This window comes from Tympanuchus pallidicinctus, unplaced genomic scaffold, assembly GCF_026119805.1.
Source record: "Tympanuchus pallidicinctus isolate F22 unplaced genomic scaffold, pur_lepc_1.0 scaffold30, whole genome shotgun sequence".
In the NCBI taxonomy this organism is placed as follows: Eukaryota; Metazoa; Chordata; class Aves; order Galliformes; family Phasianidae; genus Tympanuchus; species Tympanuchus pallidicinctus.
This window is the reverse complement of record NW_026294748.1, coordinates 1878431-1905915: the sequence shown is the minus strand read 5'-3', so window position 1 is coordinate 1905915 and position 27485 is coordinate 1878431. Positions and strand designations below refer to the sequence as shown.

General features: G+C 50.9%; 4 protein-coding genes across 4 annotated transcripts; 1 reads left to right on the top strand and 3 right to left on the bottom strand.

Moving 5' to 3' along the window:
* On the bottom strand, positions 1-2996 carry ATP5MG (ATP synthase membrane subunit g). Its single transcript, XM_052697021.1, has 3 exons — positions 2854-2996; positions 2524-2684; positions 1-178 (listed from the first exon to the last, which is right to left on the bottom strand). Exons 1-3 carry the CDS (start codon positions 2915-2917, stop codon positions 80-82), a joined length of 324 nt encoding a protein of 107 aa, XP_052552981.1. The 5' UTR covers positions 2918-2996; the 3' UTR covers positions 1-79.
* A 149-nt stretch (positions 2997-3145) lies between these two features.
* UBE4A (ubiquitination factor E4A) lies at positions 3146-17211 on the bottom strand. Its single transcript, XM_052697019.1, has 19 exons — positions 16947-17211; positions 16616-16792; positions 15598-15710; positions 15143-15295; positions 14874-15033; positions 14314-14516; positions 13749-13940; positions 12513-12846; positions 12144-12270; positions 10962-11269; positions 10017-10149; positions 9006-9193; positions 8028-8128; positions 7805-7918; positions 6141-6315; positions 5825-6005; positions 5087-5234; positions 4420-4577; positions 3146-4119 (listed from the first exon to the last, which is right to left on the bottom strand). The coding sequence occupies exons 1-19, from the start codon at positions 17065-17067 to the stop codon at positions 3981-3983; spliced, it is 3225 nt and encodes a 1074-aa protein (XP_052552979.1). The 5' UTR covers positions 17068-17211; the 3' UTR covers positions 3146-3980.
* Positions 17212-17765: 554 nt separating this feature from the next.
* On the bottom strand, positions 17766-20154 carry LOC128087565 (G protein-activated inward rectifier potassium channel 4-like). Its single transcript, XM_052697239.1, has 3 exons — positions 19589-20154; positions 18288-19500; positions 17766-18095 (listed from the first exon to the last, which is right to left on the bottom strand). Exons 1-3 carry the CDS (start codon positions 19799-19801, stop codon positions 17848-17850), a joined length of 1674 nt encoding a protein of 557 aa, XP_052553199.1. The 5' UTR covers positions 19802-20154; the 3' UTR covers positions 17766-17847.
* Positions 20155-24678: 4524 nt separating this feature from the next.
* Positions 24679-25371, top strand: CLDN25 (claudin 25). The gene has a single exon (XM_052697238.1). It carries the CDS (start codon positions 24679-24681, stop codon positions 25369-25371), a length of 693 nt encoding a protein of 230 aa, XP_052553198.1.
* Positions 25372-27485: the final 2114 nt, after the last annotated feature.

The following is a 27485-nucleotide window of genomic DNA, read 5'->3' as shown; positions in this document are numbered from 1 at the left end:
TCTACATCAGCTCCTGGCTTTATTTGTGTTACAGGCTCAGGGCCGCAGCAGCAAACGCTGTGTTACTCAGGTCGAGTCTTCAAACATTGTATCCAATCAGGCCTCGTTTGCCTATGATCTCACCAATGTAAAACCACATCAGCACCTCTGTGGCCACCAAACCGTTCCTCAGCGCTTCCTGAAAGAAAAAAAGCCACAGTTTAGAATATTTGCTCCTGCAACAGCTTCCTTTCTTGCTCTTGTGATCAAACACCATGCATGACTAGCAAAGCAGTCATCCGATTGGCAAGACAACAGTTTAAGCCAAAACCAGATGTGCAAAGTTACTGTTTATCACCTTCCTCCACCCCTCAACAGGTCACGCTGGTAAAATGGCTCTGAAACGTTCAATACCACATCAGCTGAGATTTTATTTTAGAAGTCATCGCCTTACAGGGCTCTAAAACCATACCTGCAGGAAACAAATCTAAGCTCAGGGCAAAGAACGCACCAAACAGATGACACAGCTTTAAGGCTGCTGGGCAAATCCATTCCCTGCTCTCTCCACTGAAGCAGGTAATGCCAGGAGCCAAGGGAACGCAGCGCAGCTCTGGTACAGTTGTGGAAGAGTTGAAACAATGCTGAAACACTGAAACACTTTCAACTCTTGACCTATAAATGCTCCCAGCTTCAAGCCAGCTGCCAGCAGCTCAGGAAAGTATGTCAAGCTAGAATGCTGGTGGTGAAACCGTGCCTTGAAAATACCACTGTGTGCTGACTGCCTGCGGCTCACAGACTGCAACTGTCAGAGCCTGAAGAGCCTGCAGAACTCTTCCATCCCTGAGCTCATCCAGGAAAACACGACAAGCTTGTGTGTGTGTAATTTCTTATAAGCCTGGTAGTGAACAGAACACACTGCTGAAATGCCAGCCCTCAGCTCCTGAGTTCAGAACACCTACGTAACACATATTGGTTCCCATGGGGAATGGTTTCACAAAGAGCTGAACTGGGTTTGCAGAGAACACCTCTCTGTGCTCCTTTCTTAACAAACACTGATCTCACTCGCACGACGCACTTCCTCTGCATGCGACAGCCAGCACTGTTCCTTCACAAGCTGTAAATCTTACTCACGCATATTAAACATTTTTTAATTGCTTTTGTGAGCATTAAAGACAATGTGATGCCCTCCACAGGCAAAGCTGAAATCCTCTGTTAGATGAGGTTGCTTAGTGTGCCGAATTAAGCAAAGGCAGCAGCAGGAGGAAGGAAGCTAGTCTGAGCCAGCTTCTCTGCAGGCAGCAGGTAAAAGGCAGCAATAAAGCCTCAAAAACATAAGAGGCAATGGGATGCCTCTTCTGAAGGACTTGAAAGAAACACAGGGAAAGGTGCACGGGTAGATGGTTGAGAAGAAATAATAATTCAAGGGTTGTAGCAAAGGGTCCTTTTAACAGCAAAAAGCAACACTGCGAAAATAAGCTGACTAGCAGAGAATAAAATGGTCACAATGAATAACACATGCCTTAATGTGCCTTAGTAATTACAAGCATTATCAAAACCTCATCTAAAATGAGGGATTCTCCTGAGTGATGGCAAGCTTACCCCAACTGACTGACTTGTTCCTTATCCAACTGATTAGATTTTCATATTCATTGCAGCTCTGGGTTGGGGAGCGTGTCACCAATAAAGGCAGCCAAACTGCAGCAGTAGATGACCTAACATCAGGCTCTGGGCAGAAAATGCAGCCTCAGCTCCTCACAGACATGCAGGCAATGAGATGGAAGCTCACTGCGCTGGGAGGCAGCACCAGTGCTGCACATCTCTGACTTGTAGCACATGAGGATTAAGCAGCCAAGCAGGACACAGGTTGTCCAGCCTGAGCAGGAGGATGTCCTCACTCAAGGGCAGTACGAGACAAATATGTTAAAGCTCCTATCTCCACAAGTTACTTCAGCTTAAAATACCATCCTTATAAGAAACATCCAAAGACAATTGTTGTCTTCACCTGTAACTGAGTCTAATCAGAATTATTCTGAACAGATCCTAAGCCTCATGACAACAAAACACTCTGGAGATTAAACACACTTTAGAATACTTAATGGGTACCAGGAACGAGAAAACAGAAAACAAGCTGAACGCCTGTTTGCTACACAGCTCTATCACTCTGCTACTAACAGACACCAAGGTCAGGATCAGAAACGCCCACGGAGGACAGAAGGACTGTAGATGCAAAGCACAAAGCCCAACCCCTGGCTTTGTGAACACTCCTAATGCAAACGCAGCAGGGTAGAAGCACCCAATAACTACAGACGTATGACTGAACAGATACTGAGCCAGTCACTGCTCTGAGGGCAGATTTTAGCTGGTTGTTTTTGGTCGTTTTTGGAAAACAGTCTTCCAAGCACCCTCGTTTAAGCAGGCAACAATTAGCAGAAGCAAAGCTCTGGATGCAATAAGGCAGGCTGCCGTGAGCAGCCCTACCTGGGATCTGTTAACCAGAACAGAAGCACAGCCTCCTACTCACGTCCATCCCCACCCAGCCGTTACCTTCACCGTGAGCTGCGCCAGGCGACCGGACTGAAAGCTCCTGACCATGGCTTTCATGCTGTCGATGGCTTTGGGGATCTCACCGGGAGTCGGAGGCACAAGCTCGACCTTGGCATAGTACCAGAACGTGGCCAGACGAGGCTTGGAGTAGGCCACGGCAGCTAGAAGGGACAAAAGGAGCAGCGCGCAGCTGAGCCCGGCGGTGCGCTCACACGCGTCCCTCCCGGCCCCCGGCCCGGCGCCCTTCCCCGCCGTCGCAGCGCACGGAGAACCGCGGCCGGACCTCCCGCCCCGTCCCACGTCGGCGCAGAGCGGCCGCCCGGCGCTCACCGCTCAGCAGCTGAGGCCCGCGGGTGCTCAGGCGCTGCACCAGCTTCTGCGCGGCCTGCGCCATGCCTCAAAGTCACCCCGCTGCCGCCGCAGGACCCCGCCTGCCCGCGGCGCCTGCTTTTCGTGCTCCCGTCAGGCGTCTGCCGCGGGCAGCCCGCGCGGAGCCACAAGGACCCCGCACCACGCGCGCGGGGCGGAGCGCGGCGCCCCGAGGTCCCCGGGTTCGAGACCCGCGCGATGCCGGCCCTCCCCGTGCCCCCAAACGCGGCGATAAACCAGGCGAGGGACGGCGTGAAGGCAAAGAGGATTTATAGCGTTCCTCGGGAGAACGTACACAGCCTTGGGCAGGGAGGCAACGCGGCTCCGGAAGAGCTCTGAAACAACAGGTGTTCTCATTCACAGACCGCTAATTACAAGCTCCTCCAAAAGAACGTGCAGCCTCGTCATCCCTCCTGGCTAAAGCAGAAGCTGTTCTGCAACTAATTTCTCCCCGCAGGAGCTCTATGAGCTGCTAGACCTTCATGATCGACTGTACAAGTATCTAAATATTGCATTTTGTCACCCCTTAGTCCCATATATCATCTGAAAAAGAAACCCCGTCCACAATCAGCACGTACACGTTTGCAGAACTGTCCCCTTTCAGTCCATGTCCCCCTCTGAACTTCAGAGCTGCTGCAGATGCGAAGGCATCACTTTCACAGTAAACAAGATTACATCATTTTAACAACTTGGAAGTCAACAGCAACAGAACAGAGGCTGGGGTAGCAAAGAACATTTTTGGTGTCACTGGAAAAGTAACACGGCAGTTGTTAGCCAACACAGAGAACAGTTAGTACAGGGACAGGGCAATAGGACAATCAGAAGAGGCTGAAACTTCCCAAGATGCAGAGGTGAGGAAGCTACAGTGCAGTGGAAATTCTTGGTATTAAACAGTAATTCTTGAAAGGAAAGACAGAATAAGAGAGAAAAGAAGGTACTAGGAGAGATTCCAGATGTGGTGCAAATACACCGGATGTATTCCTCATTCACACGGCAAGTTTCATGGATGCTCTGGAGAAACTGCTGTCACCACTGCAAGGCATTTATCTCGCCAATGATTGCATGTCTGGGTATGGAGATCTTTGTTCTCAGTTCAGTGTGTCCTCCAGCTCCTCCTTCTGCTTTTTTCTTTCTGCAAGCCACTGCTGAATCTTTTCTTTAAGCTCCCTGTTTGGTCTAATCTGGTCCATAGTGAGGGGGCTCCGATTAAAAGGATCTGTCTGATCACTGAAAGAGAGCATGGAGGAGATTACCTTGACAGCCCATTTGCTAGGAAAAAAAAAAAAAAAAAAAAAAAAAAACTGGTCAGGAAGATTGGTGCAATCTTCCTGCTGTTAAGTGAATTTACTGAGCCAACACTGAGCCCACGTGTCACTGGATATCATTAGATAAGTGAAATGTATTACCTGTATACCCCACCCTATCCCAAGCTTCCAACTTGGAAAAGCACAAGTCCTTGCCCCACGAAAAGCAGTGAGAAAGGAAGCTTAACATAACCAAGGATGCAGTTAAGCCTACATTTCGTACCTCAGCAGGTGCCGGGCTATGGTTGATCGATCCACAGTGACACGGGATGAAGGCAGGATTACTGGGTCAGACATCAGAGTGCTCATGATAGGATCCAGGAACTCATCGCAAGCATCTGCATATGTCTCCTCCTCCTGCTGCTGACGGTCTGCAAGAGACTGGCAGGCAAACACAGCTTTTAAAATCCCAGAGCTCCCAGTGCTGTTCCAATTCCTTCAAAAACAGGTTTGCTTGTAACATCATGAGAAAACACTTCACTGGAACACACAAGTATCAGAGCTGGGCAGGGTGGTGGCTGTTTAACAGAGGCACTGTTAAAACTACAGAAACGTAGAACAGGTAGGGGAGCCTGATTTACACAAACACATTTGCCACTAGAAGCTGACAAACTTCAATAGCCAAGCCTCACTGTAAGCCACCACGCACTTCTTTTCTCATGCTGTAGATGCATTCAAGAAATACAGATACATCTGTAGATGCATTCAGGTAATGCCAAAACTTATAGGGGTCTGTGCCACAAAGGAGCCTGCTCAGCTGTCCAAACATACACTTCAGATAAAGCACCATTCCCCAGAACTGCAGATTCATGGCAAAGGTGCGGCCATGAACAGATGGAAAAGGATGCCAGTTTCCTTTCTTTTTGGCTTTCATCCTATCTACTTCTCACCTTGATCCTCTCAGCCAGGTTACTGAAAGCCACTATCATGTTGCCAGGCTTATTGATTTTCTTCAGAACCCTTACTGTCTGGGCAAAGAGCGTTGGTGAATAGGAACGGCCATCCTTCGGTACTGTGGCACAGAAGTTTTCTTCATCCCTGGACCACAATTTGAAAGAAAACAAGAGCTTAAGAATTCATATTCCTCTGGCTGCAAAACACAGCGCCCTCAACAGCTGTGTTACCAGAGCAAGGAACTGGAGTTACATGGTATCAAGAGAAAAGCTTGACTGTAATCAAATGTTCTTCCTAGGTCCTCTCCACAGAAGGGATGAATTTAACTGTGATGACGCTCAACTTCCACTCCTACTAGCTGCACTGCAGCCGTCTGCCCTGTGTAATCCAACAACAGTTACAGAAAAGCACACCATGCTTCTGGAAGGCCCACTAAGGACTTCTGTTCACACAGCCCCTATGAAAACACTCCCACCCTGTGGCAAAGGAGGTCACAGGGCTCTGCAACCCCAGATGTTCACCTAACTGCAGCTGCAGCTCCCATCCCAGTGCAGGTTTTGCTGTGCACATCACAGCCAGTCCCACTCTAGGCCAAATTAGATTTCCAATTCCTTGCAAACATCTTCAGTGTCCAAGAGACGACAAAAACCTGTTTACACTTAAAAGCACCCAAAGGCCTTTCTTCTCCACGAGCGCTTCTGACATCCCACCTCCAGCACTCCCTTGTCACATACCCAAGGTTCAGGTAGATCGTACAGATGTCAGAAACTAGCTGCTGTGGTTTGAAGTCAAACTCGCTGAAATCCTTGACTTTCAAAGCTCCCATTTTAGGGCCAACCAGGTGTTGCAGAAAATAGTTTAGCATGGAGATGATGCGTTCAGCAAGGAAGGGATGCACAAACAGGGACTTGATTTCTGGAACAGAAACCAATAGTTCCCTGAGCTCCACGGTAATCCAGTCCCTCTCTGACAATCCTTAAACCCAATCACACCCGCCCAATCCCCAGGCAATGCAGCTCTGTCTCAGCAGGCAGGATTTGCTCCTCCTACCTGATGTCAGGAAGGCCAGGGTACCGATGGTTTCGTTGGACATGATGTTGTGGAATCGAGCCAGCTGACCAAACATCTGCAGGCTGGACTCCTTCTCCCGACGAGCCTCCTGGGACAGGCTGTCCCACTCACCACGGTCCTTCTCTATCTGCTGAATTTTAATCTTACTCAGGTACTGAAAAACACAGCAGGGAAACAGATGGGAGCAGCTGCGTGAGAAAAGCAGGCTGAGATGCTTTCCTTTGAACCAGTCACTTCAGGGCGCAGAAGAGGCACATGTGTTTGATAGAGAAGCATGGAACACAGCTCCTACAGCAGCCTCAGGAGAGCAGGCAATAAATAGGCAGCAGCAGCTAACCCAGAGTGCTCCCTGATCACTGCCTGAGAGCATTAGCAGGGAGATGCTAAAAACCAGAATGCCTGTAATGAATATGGATTACATTCGGATTGCTCCTCGTAGAACCTTCGTTCTGTAACCTTCGTAGGCAGAAAAGAAACCTTAGTGAACTAAGAAAACTGTCAGAGACATCCAGCACAGCTTTTGAGTGCTTAGCACAGAGAACATCCACGTTCCAAATCATCTCCTCTGGTCAATCAGTACAATGTTACCATCTCTTCCTAAGGCAAATTCCACTTTAACACATCTAGGTAACATTAACTGAAAGCATCAAGCCTCACTGCTCATCTGCCTGATCTTAGGAGGCAGAAAAACCAAAGCATTTTCAAGAGTGGAATGTCATGAGTTAATTCCAAAAGCTGTAACAAGCAAGAAATAAGAGCTCACCTGTGTTACAATGCCTTGGTGTTCTCACCACCCTAGGAAACTTAATGGCAAGACCTCAGATACTATCTGCTCCACTCTGACAGGGGCCAGTTATGGAAGGAAAAGGTAGAGCACTTGAAAGGGCTCATAACTGCATAATTTTAATAAAACATACAACTGCTCGTACTGACAAATTGTATGAAGTCTGCAGATGTTCAAAACCAAATGAGCAACATCCACATGACCTGCCTGATCTGCCAGCCTCCCTTCTGCCACAGGTCAAAGCTCCACAAAAGCACTTTCTGGCAGCACCAAGAGGCTCTGGAAGGCATGGTGAGACAATCATCACACATCAGGGACACGAATTCAGCTGAAACTTGCCTTGTAAACCTAATGAAAAATTGCCTAGAGACAAAAGGTCCTTATTAGCCTACACCACCTGAGGGAAGGCCAGGGGGATTTGATAATCAAAAACTGCAGCACTCATTTAAAGCCTGGCTGCATCCAGATTAACAACAGGCAGATTTCCTTCTGACTCTGCTAGCACTTCATTCCACATCTGGGAAGAAAAAAAGAAAGATTTCTGTTTCTTTTTGTTCTGATCCATCTCCCAGGATGAAGGGGAATGGAATCAAGTGCCCTGTGAGAGCCATCCCAGACCCCATCATACTTCTGCCTTAATCCCTTCCATGGTGTTTGCTACACCAGACTTGATGCTTGCAAGATCCTGAACCTGGCTCAGCTGAGTTTCCCAGCAAGTGTCTACTGCAAGGATTCATCCAAAGAGCAAAAGCATATTCATATTGGTCTGGAGATAAAAGCTCACTGCTGTAATCAGCCACCTAAAAGGGAGTAAGAACCATTTCTACACGATGCCTGCAGCACACACACAAAACCCTACCTGTATGGCTTCATCCAACAGGAAAATTGCATCGTTCATGAGCAAATTAAGGAAGCGCAGGAAAAGAGGGGGATTCATTGCTTCTAGATTCTCTGAGGCATAATCAGCCAAAGCCTGCAAACAAGACAGCGACTGTCAATGCTCTGACACAGCCCAAACTGCAAGACACAAATCTGTGAGCTCCACAAAGAGCTGGACAGACACGCTCACATGCTTGTCTCACCTTTATGCTCTGTTGGTATGAATCCGTGCCCCACATGTACCTCAGGATGGGGTACATCGGACGGCGGTAGTTGAACTTCTGCTCAAACTGATGTGGGTCACCTAGACAGAGGTGAGAGCACCACGTTACAGGCAGAGATTTTTAATCCCTTTTCAATGTTTGCTCAGCACCGTGTGGGAGCAGGCTGCGTTTTTTCTTCAGAAAGCTGAATATTGATCACCCAGCTGGGTACTGAATGCAGCAAGCAGTCAAAGCACAGCTTCACCACTTCCTCAACAAAAGGGTCCAGCAGTTCTGTTACCACTGCTGTGAGCAGGCTAAGCTAAGCATCCATAGGGTACAACGAGTCCTGTGGAACAAAAGCACGAGTGGCTGCTGGGATCACAGCTACTTCAGATCACCTGGGATAGTTTTACAGGAGGAGGGTGCCTTCATTGGACAGTCAGTGTGCCTGACAGCATCCCAAGCAGAAATAGACACAAGCAAGTGAGAAGGGCAGCACTTCCAGCTCTTGAGCAATTCTCCAATTTCAAAGTGCAGGAAGTGCCAGTCGTATGTAGGGCTGCAGGAAACCAGCAGAGTCCAACAGAACCCCCTGGGAAGGAAAATGAGCGCCTCAGCTACACATATGCATTTCCTCTAACAGCATGTGTTTCCTATTGCTCTCAGGGGATTATAAAAACCAGCTCCTGGAGAAGTCAGAGACCTGTCACTGACTTCCAAACAACACAACCGATTCCACAGCAGAAGGAAATGGCAAATTACAAGCACTGCTGCACCAACAAACAGCTGCCCTTTGACAGTTATACTTCCTAGCCGTGTGGTTTTGTGCAAGTCAGAACTCTGGAAAGACAGGTGCTTTGCTGGAATACAATTGAGCAGTTTAACAAAGCACAAAGAGATTCCTTCTTTTAAATGAGAGCACTTCAAAACCTGAACAAATTTTAAGGAAGACACCTCTTCACCTTCCATGCTTACCAGTAAACTCAATATCCACAAAGACTTTGATAAGTGCCTCAGCAAGATGGGCAGCATACTGGTAAGAGCAGAACACTCTTTTGCGATGAAACACACTGGAGACAAGGGGATTCTGGGCCTGATCTAAATGAGGCATCACAGCTTCCAGCACTTCTGCCAGCTTGGCTCGCAGATGAGGATTTTTCATTCTGTAAGCAAAAAAACAGTAGAATTCAAAGGGATACTTAAAAAAGATCAATTTCAGTATGTTCCTGTAGCAACTAGCAAAGCATCTCTAACAGAGCAGTTTCTTATGTCATATAGGAGCATAAAGCAAAGCATCTGTGTTAAAAGACAAACAGATTCTGCTGGGAACAACACCTGATTCTCCCACTCAACTCCCACTCAACATCCTTTCAACACTAGTTTTTGTTAAATACAGCCAGATGACCACAACTAGCATCTAAATTCTACTCAGCACCACACTTGCTCATTTCTGTGTATACAGCACCAAGGGAAGCAGCAGAATAAGTAATTCAAGTACAATTTGATTAGGCAGTGATTTCCAGCTGATGGATACTCGTAGTGCTCCTGCTGCCATATGCCCTCTGTGTAGATGAGGGTGCCAGCAAGCACAGAAGTAACTTCTTCAGGTACTAAGAAGCATTGAGAGTGTTGGAAAAACTCTCTCAACAGCATCTAGAGACGAGCAGCAGTCACTGTTACAGCGACAGCCAAACCTCCCTTGCTCAGTGTTCACTGGCACCTCGTTTCTGGGTGACTCTGCTCCCCCACAGGATGACTAAACAAGTATTTAGGCACTGAATATTCCGTTTGCCTCACGTGAAGCACAAATTCTTCAGGCAGCTTTTAGTGCCTTCTGTGAGCAGAATTTGAGTTTTTCAAAGAGATCGAGCAACCCTACAGGTGTATGAGCCAAGCCCCAAGGCACCTCTGACAATTCCCACCTTTCTGTTTCTATCCAGGTGCTTTGCAGTAAGCACAAAGGCTTTAGACCTGGTCTGTACGTACCTCTCCACATCACCCATGAAAACAGTAACGAAGTGAAGGATGTGCTCCAGAGAATCAGCAGAAGTCTCCAAGATGTCATCAGCAAAACGCCGCAGGAAAATGAAGAAGTCACCCAAATTATCTGCAAAGAATTCTGTCAGGAGAGATTGCATGTTAGTTCATCAGGCAGCTCACGCAGTGGCACTTAGCTTACCTCTCTAATTCCAATTAAGGTTTCAGAACAAAGGGGGAGTTTTATTAGAATACCAAAATCGTGAAGAATACACAGCCTGAAGAAACCTAACACACAGGATTCACATCACTCATCTCAAAAGTCACTCCACAGGGCTCCAGCAGCTCACCACTGATATCATGCACTGCTACGCAGCAGAAGCTCAAGGAAGACAGTCTCAACACAACAGAATTCAGTGCACAGGGAGAACAGTAAATCAATGCAGGATTTGGCCAAACTTAGCAACATGGCAATGCACAGGATCATTAAAAGGTCAGCAGCAATCAAAATCTGAAGTGTTCCCTGAAAGAGCTGCAAATGTTAGGAGAGTTAATGACCCCCTTCAAAGAGAATATTCTGTGCAAAGAAAAATGCTATCAGCAGTAGCACTGCATCCTCTCCCCCAGAAAGCAAAGCACTTCCCTGGACAGAGCTTCCAGTATTCATCTAGGCATCATCAGGACCAGCTTGCTGGATTAACTGAGATCTCTGCCTGTTTTGGATGCTGTGCTCTGGGTGTTGTTATCGTTGAAGTTGCAGCTGACTCACACTACACTCTCTCACACGTTCTATAACTCGCCCTTCACAAAGCTAAAAACTAAGGGGAAACCCTGGTGCTTAAGGGATCATAAAGAATAAGTATGCATAAACACTCCAAACAGAGCATTTCTTAAGCTGCTTGAGATTCAGACCCTTACAGCAGCAGCACAAACCAGCAGGAGAAGTGGCTTCACCTGGTACATAGGCCAACGCACTGTTTTCCACTCCTGGCAATGGAAACGTCAGCTCTACAGGCTCAGTCCCTTGGTTTCCTATGGCCAGCTGCACCAGGAGAACTGCCATGGACACCTGCAGATTCAGGCAGTTCTGCAGCATCTGCGGCTCCGTCATCGCCGTCTTCGTGGAGAGATAGATGGTCATCAGGCGTTCAAACTGCTCCCTGAGGCTGTCAGCAGCAGGGCTGGAACTCTGCTGAGCTTCTCGCCACGCTACCTGCAGGCGGTGAAGGCTTTGGTTTATCTTTACCATCTGGTCGTGCAACCTGGTTGGGGAAAACAAGGCAAGAGCTCAGACAAGAAGCAAGTAAGTTCAGTACAGCCTGCCCAAGCAATACAGAGGACACCGTGCTTGCTAGCTAGAGCTTAGCTTGTTTGTCAGAGACATTCTTGCAGCAGGAAAGCATCTTTTCTGTTTAAGCTATTTGCTTGCAAACAATCAGTTTCAAGGGTCAGCAACAAGAAATGTATAAAGAAAGGCAAGCCAGGACTTGACAGGACAAGAAATCCTCCTGAAATACCAAAGAGGTCTGCTGAGCAGCCTGGAAAAGCAGCAGCTCCTACGAAGCACTCTGCAGTGGTGCAGACAACAAACCCACGCAGCTGCAAACCTTGTTGGGTTACCAAGGTCAGGCTGTGGGTAAGCCTGGGAAGTGACATTTTCAGTTTCCCAGCAACGAGCCACTTGCACAACTTTTTCATCTATTTCTATATTTAGATAATAAACCAGAAGGGGACCATGCCTGAATCAGTGGTGACCTCATAGTATCCAGGCAACACTTCAGAGAAGAAAGCTATAAAAATAGTGCATTCTGGTGTCCAGAAAACTGTTTCCTGGAAACGGCCAGTTACCTTGCACTGCTGCTTTGGATAAAATCAATTTAGTGCAGCAGTTCAGGCACCTCACACTCTGCCACTGAGATGCTCCCCAGTACATAAACAGAAGGACAGAGGCCTGCTGTCCCAGAGAAGGTGACAGAACTGAGTGAGCCCTGGCAATCCAGCACCTGGCTGTTATTTCTGAATATTAATTATTCAAGCCTAAAGACATAAAACCTCTCTCAAAGTGCCTCAGCAGCACGTCTAGCACTTTCTCAGAGTCCAGCTCCGTAAGAACACACACAGCTCTAGAATTATTACCTGTGAAACCCTAAGTGAAGGGTATACTGTGTCAGAACCAGGTTTTCTGTCACCAGATTGTAGCTGTTTGCAAACTCTGGCTCTTGTTCAGTCACAGCAGGTATCAAACACGTTTCTTTTTCCAAACCTAGAATTAAAAGCATCTTTGCATTAAGCTTTGTTAACGGGTGAAGAGAGCTCCTCCTGATAATATGAAATGACTGCAAGTGACACTGGACAGTGTTTTATTTGAACTCATCCCTTCCCTTTTTCCTCTGCAATCTCTCACTTAATTCAACGTTAACCAACATACAGCAAGAGTGCACAGGAGAGGTTAAGAGCTGAGAAGATCCCTTTTTACTTCACTTGCTCCCACAGTTTTGGACATACCTTTCATATGTACATTCTTACTCCTCCGCTCCTCTTCATTCAGCTCCTTCAGGGCACAGTAAGTGGGGTTAAAGGTTAGCAGCCTAGGAGATTTTGGTTTGCAGAAGGGCTGACACAGCTTCAGGAGGGCAGCTCCCAAATTCAGGAAGAAGGCATCTGAGGCATACATCTGGAAGAAGATCTCTGGCATCTGATTAGCCCAAATTTTGGTACGGCCTGAGTTAGCGTGCAGACAGTTTCCGAGCCAGGAGAGAATCCTGTGCTTCGTTTCTGGAGACAACTGCAACAGGTTCTTGAGCATCTGGTAGATCTTCTCATGGAACTGGGCCATAAACTGTAACAGGAAACAGAGAGTGGTTGAAGGAGTCGTGATCTGAAGGCTTCTTTTGACTACCTCACTAATGCTTCCAGAGCTGCCCCATTTCCAGACCACAGCCCACCCTCAAAAGGAAGGATTTTCAAAGTAAATTATCACTGTGACACCTGTGTTAATCACCACTCAGGCACGCATTACCAATAGCTCAGAACCCAAGGCCAGAATAATTAACAACACACTGAAATGCAAGTTGTTTCTGTGGGAAATACAAGCAAAATCCTTCACATGTTTTTGGCAGAAACAACAACCCTGAATGAACGCATGGCTGGAAATCTCATTCCTTGTGAAAAACACCTGCACCTGAGTGTGCTTCCCCACTTGTGTCCTACTCTGTGATGCTTCTCTCTTCTGAAACAACCTCAGACCCTGCTAGCACTGCTGGTCTCAGGAAGGAGGCTCTTTAATTTCACAGAGGAAAAGCGCTGCTCGTCGTTCTGTCTGCTTGTGAGCCAATGTTTTAGTTGAGGAAAGGTACTGAAAAAACTCACAGTAATTACAGTAAAGGGAGATTATCTCCACACATCATCTTAAGTTATGGTGCCCTACATTTTGGTGCATTATGGTACCGTATCATTTTCCCAAAGCTCAGGAAGCGACTGCATAAGCAATGACTTCTCAAGCAGCAGAAACATGAGGTCAGTATGAAGACTTGGGATACGACCTGGCTCAGCAGTGATACCCATCCATGTCCTACAGATGGAGAATCCACAGGCTAAAGTGGTTCTGCAACTTTCTTAGCCACAAGCCAGGCTAAGAGCCAGCAAAAAACACAACCCCACATTCCAGTCTTCTCACTTGAACCCAGAAGCAGAGACCAATAAAACCCACTGGGAAGCAGCATCGTTACAATTCAGTCTCACCTGATGAATGTTGGATTCCTGCACCTTGATCTCTTGTGGACTGGATCGGGATGGATTCAAGAAATACCCATGATTCTCTACCACACCAGGAGTCTTTAGCAAGCAGGAGATATTTAAAATGACACCTAACAAAGTCTTCTGGTACATCTGTCCATTGCTAGGATCCTTGGGCTGAATGTACCCTGCAAAAACCTAGGGAAAACAGTTGAAGGTGCAGCAGCCTAACTGAAATGCAGTCACCAAAGCTGCACTGTGAAGATGAATTGCTATAAATCAGAAGAGCACAAGATGTGTCACAGAAAAAAAAGAAAAACATCATTAAAAAAACCAAAGATCAGCCATGAACAGAAAATTACAGGTACACCAGAGGTACCTGCTTCTAGGATCACTGTCTGCTTTCCTGCTGCCGTGTGCAACCTCTTTTTCCACTTCTACCTCTTGCCTTTTTGAGTGACACTACAGAAGCATTCACTGAACACCACTAAGATGATACCACTCCAACCAGCTGGGTTTGCCCATAACAATTAAACAAGTTAACAGTCCTCCATAACTGAAGAGCACGCACCTTTGCTACGTCTTTCTGCTTTGTGAAGTAGAGGATCACGTCCAGGTAAGTGTACAGCAGGATCTGACAGAGGTCCAAGTCCTTGATCCTGCTCAATAAAACATCAAACACCGGCACCATGACTTCCCCAAACGTCCGCACTTCCTCATCCATCGTTAAGGCTTCAATGACCTCCTCCAGAAACTCAGTCATGTCTTCAAAATCTAGCAAGGCACACAAGACAATTACTGGCAATGTTCAGTGCAGCCAGATCGTAGAGCATGTGCCCACTGCAACCTGAACACAGCCCTCCTCTTCGTCTTCCTTTTCATGACAGAGGGAGTCAAAGCTTTATCTGAGCCACAGTGCTGTTCTTGCTGCTTTTACCAGTGAGATGCAAGAACTCAGAGTGCCTTTTAGAGCCACCTCCTCAGTGCAGTCAGGAGATCTCATTGTCATTCTGACTGCAAAATTTAAACTTTCACAGGGCCGAACACACTTGCAGAGAAACACAGCTCAAACAGAACAGAACCACTAACAGTAACCTCGCTAAGACATACATTAAGTTCACCCAAACTTACGTGCTCCTCTCAATGCTTCCAGCATCAGGTCCACCAGCTGCTCATACACATTTTGGTTGACATAAATCTCTGGGGTGAGAAGAACAGTGTGAGCATTTGACACAGTCAGATTTCGGCAGCGCACAGCAAAGGGCAGCAAGTTCTCTGGAACCTTGGTTATCTGCACAGAAAGAATAAAACACATCTGAGGCTGCATATCCACCTCTTGCCATGAAAACATCAGCTTTTAGATATCAGCACTACCTTCTTTCTCAGAAACTCCTACCCACCTCTTCTCTTGCCCTCTGGAAACAGGCATAGAGGTAGCGTAGAATTTGTTTCTCCCCTGCATCTCGATCTGCAGAGAGATTCTGTGTGCCAGCAGAGGTCATGTAAATCAGGTTGTTCCCAGGCTCCTGCAGCAGCAGGCGGGTAAACAGCGCCTAGATACAAGTAAAAACAGCTTGAAAGTGAAACAGCTTCAGAAAGGAGAAAAACTACAAACAAACCAAACAGAAAAATCCATTATCTTTTAAAAACAGGCTGTGCACTTGCAAAGTTCTCCTCATCTGTCACCGTTGCTACAGGACAACCTATCTCAAATGGAAGATACTAAATTCCCCAAGTGAGCTAGGATTTTAAGAGTTTGGCCAGTTACAACCAGCAAATCTCTTGTAGCACTGATGCAGACTCTATCTGGACAGTCATTGCTCTGCATGAGATATGAGGCATGCAGTTGTTATACCTGTTCGATGTTTTCCATGTCAAGCCAGTCTTGGTCATCCAGATCTGCAGCCATTTCTTCCAAATACACACAACGAGCTGGAATCCCATTTCCACTCTTCATGCTGGGGTCACCTGATGAGAACGTAAATAATTTGCTGTCCTGGTTGATAGAACATAGCTGCAGGAAGTGAAATCTACAAGCAGGATCCTGCCTGTGGCAAAGGCAGTCGTCTGCTACTGGCTGCTGCAGGGAAGCACTGCCCACCTCCCAGCATCCCTGTCCAATTTCACACAGATCTGACAAGCTCCTGTTTAAAACACATTTCATTAGGGAATTCAGCAAGGCATTTTTCTGCAAGCACAGAACCCACACCATTAGAAGCTGCACTCTTACACTGATATCACTTGTATAAGATGGTTTCGGGGTATTCATACTATTCATACTACATATTGGGCTACAGCTTGATACATCCTCACTAGATAAAGAGGAGGGGAAGGGGTGGTACAAGACCCCAAGCTCTCGGGGAGTTTCTCTGTTCACACCCTTGTCCCATGTGGCCCCGCTTAGCAGGAGCAGCACGAGCTCCTCAGCACACTGGTGCCAGAGGTGCCACGCTGGTGCCAGTTCCGAGACATGCTAAGTGATGCTTCCATTTGCTGCATGCAGAGGACGACACTCAGAGCTGTTAACTGCCAGGATTGTTTTCAATGATAGAGGCAGAAACAGTCTTTCACAGCAGTTGCACAACATTGTTTTCTCTAACCCTCACAGGTGAAAAGCAAACACATAAGCTCTGTTCAAGGTTCTGGGAACATCAGATAGGAACCAGCTGCACGCTTTGAGGACACAGACCTTTTCCACCTCGCATTCCTCCCAGCCTGTTTTACACCAGCATAAGAACCAGAGCAGAGCTTGCCGTCTGAGGAGGGGCCATGTCTCCTACTGTTCACCCAGAGAACACCAGCATCCCATCCCCCTGAGGCCCAAAGCAAGCCTTCACAAGGCAAGCCACATCAACAACAGCACGAGCACTCACTGTTATCCAGAGTGATGAGAAAAATCCTTTGGATCATGTGATTGATGTTGAGCTGCTCGCACAGCTCCCTCTGGGAGCGGAAGGAGCGGCTGATCTCGGCCACAGAGTAATCACAGTCATCGAGGCTCTCGGACACGCTGTTGTCAGAGTCATCCTGGCTGGCTGAAGTTTCCTCTCCTGCAAAATAAAGCTCCTGAGCTTCTTCCTCAGCACTCTGAGCCGGGGAAAGGCTTCGCAGGAACACACGGCACCAGCCGGCAGCCCCCCGCCCGCTCCCCCGCCTCGGCCCAGCAGCAGACGGCCTCGCCCAGCCCCACGGCCCGGCCCTGACCTGCCAGCTGCCGCAGCTGCTGCTTCTGACCGGCGGCGAACTGCTTGGCGTCGGCGAGGGAGCTGAAGAGCGCGGCGAAGGGGTTGCCGGAGATGCTGTTGTTGTTCTCCTGATCGGTCATCTCCACTCAGCGCCGCGCCATGCGGGCCGGGCCGGGCCGACCTGCTGTGACGGCGACGAACCGAACGGAACCGCACCGGCCAGGCCCGGGGCCGCCGCGCTCACCCCCTGCTCAGCCAGACAGCGGGCGTCACCGCGTCGCACTCTACTGACGTCATCATCGAGAGCCGGAAGTTGGGCGGGAGGGATTAAAGAGTCGCGCGGTGCTTTAGCGCCCCCTGGCGTCTAGGAGGGCTTCGGCATGTAAACAAAAACGCACCGGTGCAACCCGCATGCATTAATTAGCTAATGAATTAGCTAATGTTGGAATTCGCACATTTATGCACAAGCCGTCAGGCCTGATATTGATTTATGGATGTCTTGCATCGGCATCACTGTCCCTTGGGATGTTCCAGAATCGTGGGGATGCAGTGCTTGGGGCTGTGGTTTGGTGGCACAGTGGGGATGGGCTGCGGTTGGACTCGGGGATCTCAGAGACCTTTTACGACCTTTATGATTCTATATGTATGCATTGCAACTTTCCCCCAGCCCCATCCCGTGAGGCCTCGTCCTGGTGCCATTGTCCCAGTACCACTGGCTCAGTAGCACTGCCTTGGCTGAGGGCTCAGAAAGGGAAGAGCTCTGGGAGCAGCCCTGGGCACAGCCCGGTCTGTTCAAGCCACCACCAGACACTGACATCACCATCATCATGAACAGGTTTTAATGTTCTGCTGAGGGGTTCTTTGCCCCGTGATACAAAACCAAAGCTCTGCGGTCGCACTGAGCCTCGATGTCCACCCGCTCAGGACCCGCAGGGCTGCGGCAGCAGCTCCCAGCACAGGCTGGGTGTGGAGCGGTCCTGGCGCTCCAGCTCTGCCATCTCCTGCATCTCCCTGGCGCTCACTGCTGGGGTCTGCACCTCGAAGGTCAGCTCGAAGCGGCTGTAGTCCACGCGGAAGGCGCCTTTCTCCAGGGACATGCAGGGTTCGAAGCGGTACCCCCACAGGATCTCGTCCTCGGTGTAGGAGGTGCGGGCCTGGCACGTCATCCCTGCGGCGGGGACATGGCGAGAGGCGGCGGTGGGCTTTGCACCATGCTAACACAGGTGGCCACCCGCAGACCCCGCTCCCTGTCCCTCGCGCCCGGCTCTGCCTGACCCCTGCCCACAGCATGGCTTCAGCAGCACCGGGCCTGGCCCCCCACAGGGCTGCGACAGAGCCACCCCGACCCCTCCTCACTCACCCGTAGCTTCCACAATGCCCTCGAGGATGATGATGATCTCAAACTGCTCCCTCTTCAGTGACTCTGCCGACAGGTCCCAGAAGGGGCTGTGCTGGTTGATGACGTGGCAGATGATCTGGGGCTCCACCAGGAACAACCTGTCCTCCCCTGTATCGTAGCCTAAGTTCAGCTCCGACTGCTCCAAGGGGATGAATTCCCCTTCTTTGGTCTGTCGGGATTTGATCAGCTTGGCTCTTATTTTTGCATCCACCATGTGGCTCTCCCGGAGGTCCCCGATGCGGAACATCAGACAGAGTTTCTCGTCCCTGTGGGAGATGACACAATTTTTGCTGAAGATTAAGGTCTGGGCACGCTTCTTGGGCCTGGAGATCTTGACAAACATGCACCCCACCATAAGGGCATCAATCATGGACCCGATGATGGACTGCGCCATCAGCAGGATGACGCCCTCAGCGCAGTTGGCTGTCACGATCCTGGAGCCGTAGCCAATGGTCCTCTGACTTTCCACAGAGAAGAGTAAGGCAGATATGAAATTGTCCACGTTCTCGATGCACGCCTTCCACTCTGGGTCCCCGATGTGGTTGACGTCATCCCTTATCCACGCATCAAAGAAATAGATGGTGCCGAAGACAAGCCAGGTGACAATATAGCACATCATGAAAACAAAGAGAAACCAGCGATACTTGAGGTCCACAATAGTGGTGAAAATGTCCGAGAGAAACCTCTTCTTCTCCTGGATGTTGCCCAGGTTCACTTGGCACTTGCCCACTTTGGTGACGTAGCGCTGGCGCCGCTGCTTGCCGGCCAGACCCAGCGGCCGCTCGTCCTCTATCAGCTTGCAACGCCTGCTCTGCAACCTCTCAGAGGCAGGGATGGAGACGATGCTGCGGTTGGGCGTCCTGCTCTGTGTGGGGCTGAGGATGCTGGGCACGCTGCGGTTGTGCCGCGGGTACCAGCGAGAGGCGCCGTCACGCAGCACAGGCGGGTGGTCTTGGCGTGAGGCCCGGCGGTGCTTGGGCACATCGCTGGTGGTAATGGAGACACTGGGCCAGCGCCTGGTGGATCCCACGGCTTCCGAGTCTACACAGCTCTGCATGGGAGCTGGGTCGCTAGGAACATCGGTGCCACAAGGTGAAAAGAGGTCGTTTGGAACCAGGGCACTTCTCTCAGCAGCAGCATCTGCGAGAAGCACGGGGGCAGCTGGGACTTCGGGCTGTAAAGGGAAAGGCTCCAGTCAGCATTAAACCACCCTCCTCGTGCTCCGCGCCGTCACGCAGCACGGCGAGGCCGTGTGGCCCTACCTTCTGTGGGAAGGTGCCATAGCGGCTGGTGTCGGTGGGTGGCCGTGGCAGGTAGGCCAGCATGTGCCTGGCGGTGGGCGCCTGCGCGGGTGGGATGGAGTTCCTGCGACCCCAGGGCTCCTCGCGTGGAAGCCAGGTGCTGCCCACGCTGTTGTGGGTGCAGAGGCTGTGCTGAGGCTCCGTGCTGCTGCCGGCTGGAAGCACCGCGGCCATAGTGCAGGATGCTGTGGGAACAGAGCGGGGTTGTCAGGTGGAGCTGTGGGGTGTGTGGGCAGTGCAGGGTTGGGATACTGGGGGGGGGGTATTGCCTGGTCCTGCTCACAGCTCCTTGGGGCTGTGGCAGGTGAAGGATGTTCATGTGAGGGAAAGGTTGGGCACCCACACTGTCGTGGGGCTGTGAGCAAGCAAGGAGGGAAGCAGTGCTCCCCACTGGGGTGCCTCAGCCCTGCTTGCTCCGTGCCCCTTTCCTGCACTGGGATGCGGTCACAGTGAGAGCACTGTGAAAATCCCACAGCCTTGGGGCTCCTCAGGATGACACAAAACCATCACTAACAGAAGCCCCCTTTGAGCCTGAGTGCTTTGGAAAGTAGTCCGTGGGTGAGAAACAGACCCAAAGCCTTCACCTGTACTGCTGATGTCAAGACAGCCCCAGCACATTGCCTGGCCATCATCTCCCACACACTTGAAGAGTCGATGTTTATTTTAATACGGGTTTTCATTGAAAGGGAAGTTGAATGTGACCCAAAGAGCTACTTCAAAATGCAAACAGCAGCCCTGAGCAGAGCCGGAGACAAGGCTGGAGCCCATCCCAGCTGCAACCCGCATATGGTGCACCTGCACTGGGGTGTCATGGGCTGGGGAGCATCTCTGCAGCCCTCAGCGCAGCTGCAGCTGCTGCTAGGAGTGTAGCACAGTGCCACCCCTATGCATGCACTGGGACAGGACGTGCTGAGTGCGGGAGCACTGCAAAGAGAGGCAACGTGCAGCAGGCAGACCTGGGGGAGAATCCCAACTGCGAGGGCCCTGGGGATCTCTTGGAGGAAGTGGGTTATTAATCTGAGTCCCACCTAAACCATAATCCCGTTAGTTGCATTTCTGCAGCAGCTTCGGCACAGTGCTGCTCTGGGCATGGGGCTGTGACACAGAGCAGGGGGAATGCTGACCCTGCAGCCATCCAAGAGCCGGCAGCGTGGCCCCTCCCACTGTGCATCCATTGCAGCTGGTACCCAAAGCACCCAAACTCTCTGGGGCGGGTGCTGAGGGCCACCCTATCGTGCCGTATCTCAGTCAGGTGATGGAGCTGAGCTGGGCAGGAAGCACCAGATGGTTAAGCCAATTACTTGCCCTAATTGCATTGCACCACCTGGGGATGGCTTCCTCCCTTTCAGCCCACTTGTGCAGCCCTCAAACTGCGTGAAGCAGGCACAGCCTCCGACGGTCACTACCTGCAGCTTGTTCTCTGGAAAACAGCTTTAACACCACCCAGAAACGTAACTCGGAATGGGGAAGCCCTGCCAGGCACAGGATCCAGCCCTGTGGGGCACACGGTGTGGGGGTACCTGGCTGGCCGAGCCTCCTCCCCGTCAGCGGGCTGCAGCCTCACAGCAGGACCGGCCCCAGCACGGCTCCAGGCGCTGGTCCCCCCAGGGACAAGGCGAGGGGCCCCGCTGCCTCATCCAGCATCCTCTGCCCTGGCCGCTCGGTCCTGGCGCGGGCGCTCCGTCCGTCTGTCGAGCAGCGCTGGGGCCCACAGGCTCGGCTCTTGGGGCAGCTGGATAGAGAAGTTACAAACAGACAAATTCTGCCACGGAGCGACCCTGCTGCAGGGTAGCACGCACGCTCCGGGCAGCCCCAAGCCTCTGCATGGGAGCATCCTGCAAAAAAAAACCCACACAAACAACCCATCCCAGCTGCAACCTGCAGGAAAAATGAATAAAGGAGAGGGAAGGTGGAAAGCAATCCCTGCTCAGCACAGCGCTGAGCACTGTGCTGTGTCTGCATTGCCCGGACCAGGCTGTGAGGATTGGGCTAATGAGCCCTGGGGGAAGCGTGTTATCTCAGAAATAATTATCTGCTGTAATTATTCCTTTCCTCTGGCAGCGCAGAGCGACATCTGTACACCCCGGGTGCGGGGCTGGGGAAGCAGCAGCAAGTGCAAAAGCTGCAGGAGAGCACACAGGTTTGGAGGACTCAGCTCCTGTAGGCAGAGCAGCAGCAGATCAGTGGTGAGACTCTTTGTAAAGTCAGGAAGTTCTGAAAATTCTGAATCCCTGAATTTTAAGATAATTTGGAGTTAGACTAGATAATGTCTCAAGGTTCCTTCCAGCTTAAACGATCCCATGATTTCCCTTGATATGCTATAGCAACAGCTCCTGCCAATTGCTTATATTTAGTTTTCCCAAACTGTGTGTAGTTCCTGTAACACTGTGTGAGACTCATGGGTGTGAATTCTGGATGCCTGCACCCAGTGTCCAGTGTCCTACAAACATGGCACTAGTAGAGATGCCCGTGCATGGAGCTCTCACCTTCAGAATGAGGATGAGAGCAGTACTGCAGCACCGCTCTGCCTGTCACTGAGCCCCCCCGCCTTGCACTGCTGCTGTCCTGCTCCTGCAGGGATGTGTCTCATGGTCCCATGGCTGCTGCCCCATCCCACAGCGCGGCTCCCAAACACTTGGTGATGCCCAGCAGCCAGCACAGAGCAGTTGGCCTCACGGATACCCCCAGCACTGTGCTCCTGCCCCATCCCTGCCCATCTTCCCCTGGCCATGAACCCCCGCGCTTGCAGTACCTACCGCATCTCCAGACACAGCCCCTCGGCCTCTGCCTGCCCCTACAGCTGCTCCTGGACACCAACCTGTCTGCCCCTGGGCATCTTCCCATCAGTTCTGGGGGGGAAATCCCTTCCTGGCTGTGCTGCAGAGCTTAGGAGAAGGAAGGCGAGCTTGGCACGTCCTCCAATCCTGCTCCAGGAGAAGAAGGTCACTCGCTAATCCCCCTCAATGACGGGCAGCATTACCTCAAGATGGTTTAATTGGAAGGGCTGGGGGCAGACGCGCTGCGGAGGCTTGGCGAGGGCATCCCCTGCTGGAGGATCCCAGCCCTCACCCACACCATTCCCCCTAGTTTTGGGGATGGGGTCATCAGCAAAGGCTTCAGGCCATTCTCTACATCTGTGTGGTTTCCTCCGTGTGCGTGAGCCATTAACTCAGTGCCCAGCGCACCTTGTCCTGCAGAACCCAGTCAGCACATCTCAGGGCCACGCTCTGTGCTATATTTAAAGCCGGATCCCTACAGCACGAAGGCTAAAGATAGCAAAAGGCAACACCAAGATTATAAATAGTGCTCAGGTCCAGCCTGACGTGGAGTGACCAACACGGCACGACGCAACTCCACCAGCTGCACTCGTGACTGCAGCGCTCGGCTCAACCTGCTCCTCTTGCAGGTGACACAGCTGTCCCCAGCAGGACTGCAGCAGTGCAAACAGCGGCCACAGACAGTGCCTGGGGGCAGCCTGGAACCGGTGGGACCACGGGACCGTGCTCAGGGCAGGCAGTTCCCAGACATCCGAGTTTCCCACAAAGGGCAGAAAGCGGCGACCGTGCCCAGCTGTAGGGCTCTGATGGGAGGATGCAGCAGAGAAGCCCTCAGCCGGCGCTGAGAGATGGCAGCAGGATGTGTACCCAAGGGATCAGGCTCCCCATCCCTAGAGCAAATAGGTGCTGCTGTCCTCACACCTTTTTTAAAGGCCTCCAATCATTGCGTGCCAGGAAAGCGGCAATGAAGCGGTGCTGGGGACACGGAGGTCCTCCTTGTGACCACCACTGTGCTAAGGAAGCAGCAGCAATTTCCTGGCCTTGCCCCCTCATATCCTTCTTAGTAACAAAGCAAGCAGATGAGCGAGAGATTAGTTGCTAATCCCCCCATGAAGATGAATCTAAAAAGCTGGACCTGGGGTTCATGCATGTGGCTGGGCAGGAACAGATGGGAAGTGAGTGTCATCAGAAGGTTACAGCTTTCCTCCTCTCCTTTTTCCCCTATCTTTTTTACAGCAGCATATTTTCTTGCAGCAACGCTGTTCCCCAAGTGACATCCCAGCTCTGCCTCCATCCCATCTCCCCTGGATAACCCCTGGGAGCGGCTGCTCCAGGCGCAAATGTTTGCAAAGCACTTTTGAGGATGAGGAGGAGGGTATAAAGTCCAGCCCCATTGCAACACGGAAACTTTCCAGGATCTCTGCCTCCTGGAGCAGGGACCCAGCACACAGAGCAGTCTGTGGGCCGCTGCTCCTCCATGGGAGCCTCAGGGACAGCTGGCAGCACCTCTCACGGTGTTTATTTAAGGGCTGAAAGAGGGTTGGGGCCTTAAATCCCCCTGGGAAGAACCCAGGCACCACATGCTCTGCCCACAGCCCCTCTCTCCCCTGCCAAACCTGCAGCTGTTCTTGCCAACTCTCTCCTCAGGGTTCCTGGGGCTCAGGGGATTTGCGTGCTTCTTGCTTAACCCTCCTGTGCACAGCACGGGAGAGGCAGCACCCGCTACAGCCCATGAGATGCATTTGCCTTGAAGCAATGCTGCCTGCACACGGGGACAAAACCCTTTGTGTCATGGACACGTCCTCTCCCAGGAGCCAGCCCAGAACATCCCCCAGTTTGCAGGGATGGGGTGGTTGGTGACACACACGGAGCAGGGCCGTGCTAAAGCACTGCACTCAATGGAGAAGTGGAGGAGAAGGAGCAGAGCGCGAGGCCGACGATGGCTTTCAGAGCAGCCTTGCTCTCCGTTGCACCCAGTTTTTCCTGCCTAGCCAGCGGTGCCTTCTTCTATCGCAGCAAAACCAACAGGACATGAAAATGATCGAGGCCACACCCAGGAATTAGAGGTATAAGCCTGACTTTCCCCACACACAACTCCTCTGAACAAACAGCAGCGCTCTGACCGTGACCGCCAACTGAAACGGTGCGTTCATGGAAATCCACACCACAAATACGCAGCTCCAAAAGTGTTAATGCCAAAAGCCTTCTGCTCACCTCAGCTTATCTCAGCCCCAGCAGCGGAGCCGGCACACAGCTCGCAGGAGCCGTGTGAGCATGGCGTGGAGCTGCAACGCAAGGGTCCAGGTGGGCGCGATGCTGCTGGCGCTTTTCGGGTGGGTCTCGTCCTGCGTCACCACCTTCGTGCCCCTCTGGAAGAACCTCAACCTGGATTTGAATGAACTGGAGATCTGGACCATGGGGCTGTGGCAGGTGTGCATCATGCAGGAGGAGGGGGCCACGGAGTGCAAAGCCCACGACTCCTTCCTCGCCTTGCCGCTGGAGCTGCGCGTGTCCCGCGTCCTGATGTGCCTCTCCAACGGGCTGGGGCTCCTGGCTCTCCTCTTTGCCAGCGTGGGCTTGGACTGCTGGAAGACGTGTGAAGGAAAACCCAATGCCAAGAAACAGCTGCTGCTGGCTGGAGGAGCAGCGTTCGGAGCGGCGGGGATCACCACTCTCGTGCCCATCTCCTGGGTCGCCTACACCACAGTCCTGGAGTTCTGGGACGAAGCCGTTCCCGACATCGTCCCGCGGTGGGAGTTTGGCGAGGCGATGTTCCTGGGGTGGTTCGCCGGGTCCTTCCTCGCAGCAGGTGGGCTGCTTCTTATCTACAGCACCTGCCTGAGCCGGACTGGGACGCCCGCTGCACCTCCAGCCACCCGCCCGCTGCGGCCAGCGACACACAGCCCAGCCACGATGTCACCGTGGAGCCACCACTCACACCCCAAAAACGCCGACCTGGTAATTTGAGACTGCAGGTTTTGGCTGTCTGGATTTCAGAGATGGTTCTCACACGTTAAGGGATGATTTGCTGATTCCTAAGGCTGTTCGTTGCAGCTTGGTTTTCTTCCATCTGTGTCTGTCTGCTTCACTTTTTGTGGGTTTGTTGTTTTTTTTTTTCCCCCTTTTTCCAAGCAATACTTACAAACCGAGCCCAGTGCTGTAAGCCAAGAAGGCAAACACAGGGCAGTAAAGAGCACTTTGTATTTCTGGCTACATTTGCAGTATACTCACTGATTACACTGTGTTGGCATTCCCTGGGAATCCCCAGTGGCCGGGAATGTAATCGCTGTAAGACCTCTGTCTGTGCTGAAAAGCTCATCCTTGAATGTCCATTTCACTTTGATGTATTCTAAATAAATTATTACAGCCATTAGCAGTACGTTTCTGTGCTCTGAGAGCAGAACATCCTACGTGGGATGAGCGTTTGATGATGAGAGCATGGGAAGAGCGGGGACGAAGGGTGTGGGTTCTAGGGAACAAAATCACTGCTTGGGTGGCTGTTCATTGAGCAAAGCTTAGGGAGAAAGAGAAGGATGGAGGAGAGAGGTGGGGAGGCAGAAACATGAGCTGATGGCCATCCGCAGAGTTGATCAAGTCACAAAAATAGCAGCAACCTTCATTTAGAAGGTTCTACAGTGGAACTCTTTACCTGGGCATCAAAAGCAAAGATCAGAGTAACCACAGAAAGATGCTATTTTGTGGGTGCCTGTGAGGATCTCCCTTATTTCCTCGATTCCGCTCAAAAAAAAGAAATTAAGCCTGCTTTTACATTTGCTCTCTGCTCCTAACGCTACACCAGGCTGAGCTAACAGACTGCAGGAAACCCACTGCCACAGTGCTATTCCACAAGGGAGCTCACTGCTGCTTTAACCTGGCAGCGCCAAGAGCCACAGCAGAAGAAGAAAGGAAACCTCCGCCCAACAGCAGCGCTCCTTTGGGAACCAAAGTTCACTGCTCTTCAAAAGCCCCGTTTTGAAATCCGCACTTTGGTCCAGCGAAGAGTCAAAAATAGAAGTGGGGAGAGAGAGAGAGAGAAAGAAAAGAGACCATTCCCAAACATTTGTTACCCTGAGGAGGGATTGCTGGGGGCACAGCTCAGCTCAGAGGGACCAGCAGTGCCATAGCAATGGAGCGCGCACCACGGAGGGGCCAGAAGGGCAGCATTCTTGCCTGATGAATGCACTTCTCAGACACAAACGTGTTTTTTTTCCTCAGAGTTACACAAACCCACAAAGCAGAGACTCTATTTTGACTTGAACTCATCACCCGCGCCCTGAAGACACAGCAGGGGGAGGGAGAATGATGGCAAGACGCTGAGCAATAGTTTCTTCTCAGTGCCAGTAGCTCCTTCTTCCACACCTGATCCCAACTCTCATGGCTTCATAGCCCTTGTTCTTTTTTTTTTTGGCATGTTTGTTGGGATGTTTTATTTTTGGCAGCAACAAAATAGGACCAACGTTGTGAGCTGTCTCCCCAGCCAACATCCCGGTCACCTGGAACTCAGAATGTCTTGGAATGACACAATATTGCAAAACTTATCTTGAAATTGTGGCCATTTCCTTGCCGTGAGCAAATGATGGAGAACGTGGCACCAAAAACGCTGCATTCAAACCCTGGAGCCCTAAGGAACAAAGCAGAGCTCCCATCATTTCAGGGTCCCCTCCATCACAGCAGCATGGAGCGAGGCAGCAAGGCTGAAAAAGCAGCAGCTCTTGCTCTGTGACAGCCATCAGTTGCAACAGGCTTGGCTCACTTTTTACACACACACAGCTTGAGTTTCTACAGATAATTGTTCCAGCCTTAAGGAGAACTCAAGATAAACCAACTCCCATAGGGGTTAGTTATTCCTCTGTAGGAACTGATGGAGCAGTGGGACCCAGTTGACAATTTCATTCAAACCACAGATCTGCTCATTACTACCAACGCTGCACCAAGAAGTCCCACGAACATCTGCCTTCAATTTGTCCAAAAACACCCACATGTATTTCTCTCCTTTCCTCCTCAGCTGCTGAAAAGAATCTGCATTTTCTCAGCACAATGACAGAAGGTAAAGGCTCCATTATAATGTAGGACCACGTTAG

What these genes read in the sequence shown, in the direction of transcription:
- ATP5MG (XM_052697021.1), bottom strand. Translation starts at nt 2,917, where the DNA reads ATGGCGCAGGCCGCGCAGAAGCTGGTGCAGCGCCTGAGCACCCGCGGG. An exon ending in CGGGCCTCAGCTGCTGAGCG is followed by an intron (nt 2,685 to 2,853) that starts GTGAGCGCCGGG and finishes TGTCCCTTCTAG; the next exon opens with CTGCCGTGGCCTACTCCAAG. An exon ending in TGGCGCAGCTCACGGTGAAG is followed by an intron (nt 179 to 2,523) that starts GTAACGGCTGGG and finishes TTTTTCTTTCAG; the next exon opens with GAAGCGCTGAGGAACGGTTT.
- UBE4A (XM_052697019.1), bottom strand. Translation starts at nt 17,067, where the DNA reads ATGACCGATCAGGAGAACAACAACAGCATCTCCGGCAACCCCTTCGCC. An exon ending in TCCAGAGGGCAAGAGAAGAG is followed by an intron (nt 15,034 to 15,142) that starts GTGGGTAGGAGT and finishes CTTTCTGTGCAG; the next exon opens with ATAACCAAGGTTCCAGAGAA. An exon ending in ACGATCTACCTGAACCTTGG is followed by an intron (nt 5,235 to 5,824) that starts GTATGTGACAAG and finishes ATTGTGGTCCAG; the next exon opens with GGATGAAGAAAACTTCTGTG.
- LOC128087565 (XM_052697239.1), bottom strand. Translation starts at nt 19,801, where the DNA reads ATGGCCGCGGTGCTTCCAGCCGGCAGCAGCACGGAGCCTCAGCACAGC. An exon ending in ATGGCACCTTCCCACAGAAG is followed by an intron (nt 19,501 to 19,588) that starts GTAGGGCCACAC and finishes TTCCCTTTACAG; the next exon opens with CCCGAAGTCCCAGCTGCCCC. An exon ending in GGGCATTGTGGAAGCTACGG is followed by an intron (nt 18,096 to 18,287) that starts GTGAGTGAGGAG and finishes TCCCCGCCGCAG; the next exon opens with GGATGACGTGCCAGGCCCGC.
- CLDN25 (XM_052697238.1), top strand. Translation starts at nt 24,679, where the DNA reads ATGGCGTGGAGCTGCAACGCAAGGGTCCAGGTGGGCGCGATGCTGCTG.